The following is a 6,456-nucleotide window of genomic DNA, read 5'->3' as shown; positions in this document are numbered from 1 at the left end:
AACTTCACCATCTGGGGCCAGAGGTGGGATGGGCTAAACCCTGGCTCAAAGATGTAGTCTCGGCAGAGCTGAAAGCACTGAGCCTGTTCCACCTGTGGCAGGGCATGCTGGGATAGTAGCGGTGTTATCGGGGCTGAGTTCGTGTCCAGACTGAGGTTGTTCATAGAGCCCCTGTTGGGTCCATCATCACCCTGGGTGGATCCACAGGCTGGTGAGTAACCAGGAGGGGGTGTGCTGGTAGGCAGCAGCAGGTCAGTGCTACTTATACCACAGCCTGGTCCGAACACTTCAGGGAACATCTGTGGCTGGAAGAGCTCCTGAAGGGAAGGGGCAGTCTCAGCGGCCAGGTCCACAGGGAAGACAGTTGGCGGTTGGCTTGGAGAGCCAGGCTCAGGGGTGTTGGTCTCCAGGAGCATGGTGTTGGTCACAGCAGGCTGAGGCTCCTCCATGGTTGAACATGTTGCCCCAGAGTTCTCCAGGCCTAGATCCCCTAACTCTTTGAAAAAAACATTTTTTAGAGAGACAGGGTCTTCATTAAGGAAGTCACTGCTCAGAGCTGGACCATCAAAGCAGCCTTTCAGTTGACCCTTCAATTCTCTGCAGAAGTCAGAGTTGGTGCGCATGAGCCTGGGTGTCCCTGGTTCCTGGCTTTGTGTTGAGAAGGACAGGCCTCCAAACATCCCTCGGTTCATCAAGGGATACCTCTGGCAGTCTGGCTGGCCATCAAATAATACCGCCTCTTAGAAAGGCAGTGAAGGCCCAATCAGATTTTTCTCTGGGGGTTGGTCCCCCTTGCTGTTCTCCATGTCTGCTGATCAAACTATGGAGACATTTGAAAATTCCTAGGCTTTATTAAGGGTGGGCGTGGTCAGAACGCAACATTATTACCCATAACATTGTTACATCAACGTTGTGATCCACACTAAAACAAGGTAGTCATCATAACTGTGAACCGCGAAACACGTAATAATGTGTTTCACGGTTCTAAGACTTTTACCGTCATGGTGGAAATTGAGAGAATAGGAAAATAATTCATGTTTTCACCGCTGCAGAACACACACAACATAGCCTACCTGTTACCCAAATTGCCAGAATAAATGTTAATGTGGTAGCCTAGGCTATTTTCGTAGCTTCATACTATAACTAAATGCTACTTTGGAACAGGCACATAGAAAGGTGGTTTTAGGCAAAATCAGGAGCTGTGGGTCTTTATTTATATGTAACCAAATTTGCACCACATATTTTTGGTACAGTAAGTTTACACACAAAATGGATGGATCTTCCTACCTTTTCAAATTCACTAGTCACTCGCACAATGACCACAGGCCCACCTGGAAGAGATGGGTAGATTATATTTTAACCTTGGTTGTTTATATTTGAACTGTGCATAATAAAGATTTCAGTACATTGAGTTAAGAATACTGCAATGTTATTTTAGTCTTTCTAACTTTAGATAGTAGCCTATGTTGAACATTAGAAACGCCGTGGAACTAATTTACCAACATCAGTGAGTCAGCGCGCGGATTAATTGTATCGTTGTTGGACATCGGATATTATTCCTGCTGGCACCAGTCGAAAACCTAGACCCCAACTATTGTGAGCGCGGGCTGAAAATGCCCACGTCCTTTCTGGAGATGAAAAGCGAGGACCACAGTGGACAGACCAAGCATAATGTCCAGAATAAATCCAAGAGGTGAGTTATGAAATATACATATACATGTATGTTTAGCTTATCCTTTTTTATGCATTGAAAAGCTGTTAGCTCCAATTTGCATGCGACTCGGCTCGGACCAAGCATGCCCAGAACTGATTAAACAAAAGAGCAACACTTCCATTTCAGTTAAAGGTTGGGTATGAAATTAGAATTTAGAAAATGCCGAGTTTGTAGGAAATTGCAACCAACATTCATGTTTTAAGCACATCTGCTATTTAAGAAGACGTTTGGACACAGGCGCTCTGGATCCTCTGACGATATCTCATCAAACAGTGGATGCCTTGACACTAAAGAGTTTCTGTTTTAACTAAACGAGTTACGATTAAAGACCTTCACATTTAGGTATACTCTACACATGTATCTAAATCTATTTACTTTGTTTTAGTCCAAAAGTCACCAGACGACTGAAAAGGTGTCTTTGGCTTTTCCCACCTCTTGACCTGTGAGTAAATGTGAATTAATAGGCTACACGTGCCTGTACTGTACTGTTTTCTATATAAAAGGTAGACTCAGCGAAATGACGTTGCCACAAGCAGCACCACAGATATTGAGATGAGCCAGATGCAAGACTTTCCTCCCCATAGACATCAAAACCATTAGATAGCACCGACGTCATCCTCGTATCCCTATGGAAAAATCCCGATGGCTCATGAAGTCGGAAATATTTGAATTTGAAACGCCCCATATTGCTGAATGGGTCAAGACAAGATGGTATCCAGCTTTTGTCAAATTAACATCAAAAGTTGAATCTTTTGGGATTTTAGATAACTCTAACCATTTTCCTAACCTTACTTTAACCATATTATCCTAACCAGCTATTAATTATCCTAACCTGCTTTGTAATTTTTCCTAACCTGCTACGAAGTAAAATCTGATGTTAATTTGTCAGAAGCTGGATCCCTTCTAGTCATGACCTGCCTATATGCAACCTTTATTTAACTAGGCAAGTCAGTTATGAACAAATTCTTATTTACAATGACGGCCTACCAGGGAACAGAGGGTTAACTGCCTTGTTCAGGGGCAGAAGGACATATTTTTACCTTGTCAACTCAGGGATTCAATCCAGCAACCTTTCAGTTACTGGCCCAACACTCTAACCACTAGGCTACCTGCCGCCCCATTGGGCTGAATGGCACCAACATTGCTAAGGATCATCGAGAAAGTGGCCAAAATCAGCAAAGGATAATGTTCGATGTAGTCATTTTCATCCTGCATGAGAGACACGTGCATGAGGGCGCACGCCTCTTCGTAGCCTGCCGGCCTGTGATTAGTCTGTGTCAGTGCATTGGTCTGGTCTGTGTCGGGCTCCCGATTGGTTCAGCGGTCTAATGCACTGCATTTCAGTGCTAGAGGCGTCACTACAGACACCCTGGTTTGAATCCAGGCTGTGTCACAACCGGCCGTGATTGGGAGTCCCGTAGAGTGGCGCACAATTGGCACAGCGTTGTCCAGGTTTGTCTGGGGTAGGCCGTCATTGTAAATAAGAATTTGTTCTTTACTGACTTGCCTAGTTAAATATTGTTTATTTATTTAAACATGGTCATGTGTGAGGACTAGTAGTCAAAATGGATCCGTATTTAATTTCATATATCGTTTTGTATCGAATTTTTAAATAATTCACTGTGGGATCGAACTTGATCATAGTAAACACATTTTAGAGGCAAAACCAGCTGTTAAAAAAAAAATGTTAGGCCATTCTAGCTATCATACTTTATATAGACTTTCTAAGTCAGACCAGGGGATTTGGCACCGCTAGGTTGCTATGCAGTAGCTGACCAGCAGAGCACTTGGCTTCACGCTCTCACACAGTCACACAAAGTCACACAGTATCTGCACATGTGCACAGGTTTGCTTCACACTGTTACAGCGTGGTAGCCAGGGGGCCAAAACAGCAGAAGAAGTTGAGCCTTGCACTTCAACGCTTAGTTGTTGTAGAAATTGACGTACTATGCTGTTTACTTTCTGTATCTACATCATATCGCTGAGTCTACCTTTAACTCAGTTCTTGTAATACATGTCCTCTCTCAGGGAAGAGGACGCAGCTCCGGTCCCTGTGTCTGACTCCACCAGAGAACCACCAGAGACCAGGATGTCAAAGAAGAAGACGACTTTCCCCAGACCACCTGTCTCACAGGATGCAGAGAAGTTTCATGATGGCCCAACTGACACCAGTAGGCAAGTCTCAAACATTCTAAATGCTCAGTTCTCGTTTTTTGTTATAAAAAATCGGATTAACACATCTGACATGCATCTAAACCCATTTCCATTGTTTTAGCCCCAATACCATCCCAAAGAGAAGGTGCCTTTTCCCAACCCTGTGAGTAACAGAGTTACATGATTCAATTAAATGAACAATTCATGATTTGTGAGTGTGACTGCGCATTTGACCACCTCCTTCAGGATGTCTGAGCCAGACCCAGTCCCTCTCTCTGAGCCAGAGCCAGTCCCTCTCTCTGAGCCAGACCCAGTACCTCTCTCTGAGCCAGCAGAGACCAGCGAGCCCCAGCAGAAGGCAGGAATCTTCAACCCACCTGCCACAAAGCGACTGAAGAGGACCAGGTCAGGTTACACTTTAGTCATAGTTATTTCATACTATATTCACACCATTAGTTAGTTGAATCCCAATTTCTAATTCCACATTGTCAATATTGTTTTCTGTTCTAAGATTTTCTTTTGTGTCACTTCTACCTCAGAAAGTTGGAGCCAGCCCCAGGCCTCTCTGAGCCAGCCCCAGGCCTTCTCTCTGAGCCACCAGAGAGCATGAAGTCAGCGGAAATGGAGATCCCAGGTCCACCTGCCACAAAGAGACTGAAGAGGACCAGGTCACTCTCTAGTTCTCATATTATAGTCACACTATTATGTAGTCAGTTGAATCTCCATTTCTTATTTTCAGATTCTATTGTCCACATTGTTTTCTGTTCTAAGATTTCTGTTTAATTTGTGTCTGTTCTATCATGTTCTACTTCAGGAAGTTGGAGCCAGCCCCTCTCTCTGAACCTCCAGACACCAGGAAGTCAAAGAAGAAGAAAATAATCCCTGGCCCACCTGCCACTCAGCAAGTGAAGAGATCCAGATGTCCTCCCAGCCCCTGGACCCCTAACCTAGTGGAGATTAGACGTAGGCCACCTACAGCCACACCCCCTACCTGTGAGATAGGTGTAACTACATTTACCTTGAGATCTAAGGTAGCGACAAGCCCTACCTTGAAGTCAGGTGTAGCCACATCCCCATCTAGTGGTGAAGCCTTTTCCACATCCCCTGAGAGGAAGAAGATGAGGAAGAAGAACAGGAAGAGAGCCAGGTGCAGTGGTGCGGCCGTTCCCACCCCCCCTGAGAGGAAGATGAAGAAGAGGGCGAGGTGCTGCCCTGTCCCGCTGAACAACCCCTTGTCTGTCTGTCGGTCGCAGAGGGCCACCCAGGGCAGGAAGGCCTGTGTGTGGTGTAAACAGGAGAAAGAGTGGATGAAGACCATCTGGCAGTGTGAGGCCTGTCAGGTGGCCCTCTGTCTCATACCGGGCAGAAACTGCTTCAGGGCCTGGCACAAGACTCACAAGTGGAACGATGAAGTCATGTTCAGTCTGTTTTCTTAAATGTTGTCAAATATGTGGGTCTGGAGCCTCAGCATGAGATGTTAGTGGTTTGTGGTCAAAAAAGCCCACGTTCAGTTCCTAGTTCATATGGTTTTAGTAGAATTCAGGCATACATGCATTAAATAAGAAATATTTCCTTTCTGGGTGTTTTTGCAAAAAAAGGAAGTTAAAAAGTTTGCTACATTTTCTTCAAAGCCCTTTTCCTCATGTTGTTTAAGTTGACGTATTAAATACATTGCTAAAAAACAAATATGCCTCTTTCAAATGTGTGCACTTTGTACATTACTTTACAGTTCTTGTTCTTACAACAGTGGTCCAAACAGTATCTTTCAATGCTACTTACAAAGACAGATGAACCAAAAAAACAACCATGCACAGTGCCTTAAGTATTCATACTCCTTGACTTATTCCACATTTTGTTGTTACAGCCTGAATTCAAAACGTATTAAATACATTTTTCTCACCCATCTACACACAATGCCTCATAATGAGGAAGTGAAAATGTTGTTCTTAACTGACTTGTCTGGTTAAATAAATGTATATAAGTATTCACACCCCTGAGTCAATACATGTTAGAATCACCTTTGGCAGTGATTACAGCTGTGAGACTTTCATGGTAAGTCTAAGAGCTTCGCACATGTGGATTGTACAATATTTGCACATTATTCTTTAAAAAATTCTTCAAGCTCTGTTAGGTTGATTGTTGATCATTGCTAGACAGCCATTTCAATCTTGCCATAGATGTTCAAGCTGATTTAAGTTAAAACTAATTAGGCCACTCGGGATCATTCAATGTCGTCTCGGTAAGCAACTCCAGTGTATATTTGGCCTTGTGTTTAAAGTTATTGTCCTGCTGAAAGGTGAATGTCTCCCAGTGTCTGTTGAAAGCAGACCGAACCAGGTTTTCCTCTATCATTTTGCATGTGCTTCGCTCCATTTAGTTTATTTTTATAAGTAAAAACTTGCTAGTTCTTCCTGATAAAAAGCATACCCATAACATGATGCAGCCACCACCATGCTTGAAAATATGATAAGTGGTACTTTGTGATGTGTTGGATTTGCCCCAAACATAACACTTTGTATTCAGGACAAAGTTAATTTTGTTGCCATTTTTACTTTAGTGCCTTATTGCAAACAGGATGCATGTTTTGG

At 43.7% G+C, this 6,456-nt stretch overlaps 1 protein-coding gene across 2 annotated transcripts; it reads left to right on the top strand.

Annotated features, from left to right (window-relative positions):
• Positions 1 to 484: 484 nt before the first annotated feature.
• Positions 485 to 5,711, top strand: LOC129837989 (uncharacterized). 2 transcript variants are annotated; one of them, XM_055904599.1, is made up of 7 exons: positions 485 to 1,693; positions 2,100 to 2,156; positions 3,743 to 3,889; positions 3,990 to 4,031; positions 4,115 to 4,273; positions 4,408 to 4,536; positions 4,683 to 5,711. In XM_055904599.1, exons 1-7 carry the CDS (start codon positions 1,614 to 1,616, stop codon positions 5,302 to 5,304), a joined length of 1,236 nt encoding a protein of 411 aa, XP_055760574.1. In that variant the 5' UTR covers positions 485 to 1,613; the 3' UTR covers positions 5,305 to 5,711. The 2 variants fall into 2 exon arrangements, with proteins under 2 accessions (XP_055760574.1, XP_055760575.1); XM_055904600.1 differs by lacking the exon at positions 2,100 to 2,156 and having other exon boundaries at positions 486 to 1,693.
• Positions 5,712 to 6,456: the final 745 nt, after the last annotated feature.

This window comes from Salvelinus fontinalis, chromosome 38 (assembly GCF_029448725.1).
Source record: "Salvelinus fontinalis isolate EN_2023a chromosome 38, ASM2944872v1, whole genome shotgun sequence".
In the NCBI taxonomy this organism is placed as follows: Eukaryota; Metazoa; Chordata; class Actinopteri; order Salmoniformes; family Salmonidae; genus Salvelinus; species Salvelinus fontinalis.
The sequence above is the reverse complement of the archived record's forward strand: the minus strand, read 5'-3'. Positions and strand labels throughout refer to the sequence as shown.

Coding starts and splice junctions, on each gene's coding strand:
- LOC129837989 (XM_055904599.1), top strand. CDS start 1,614: ATGCCCACGTCCTTTCTGGAGATGAAAAGCGAGGACCACAGTGGACAG. Junction 4,274..4,407: donor AAGCGACTGAAGAGGACCAG/GTCAGGTTACAC, acceptor CTTCTACCTCAG/AAAGTTGGAGCCAGCCCCAG. Junction 4,537..4,682: donor AAGAGACTGAAGAGGACCAG/GTCACTCTCTAG, acceptor GTTCTACTTCAG/GAAGTTGGAGCCAGCCCCTC.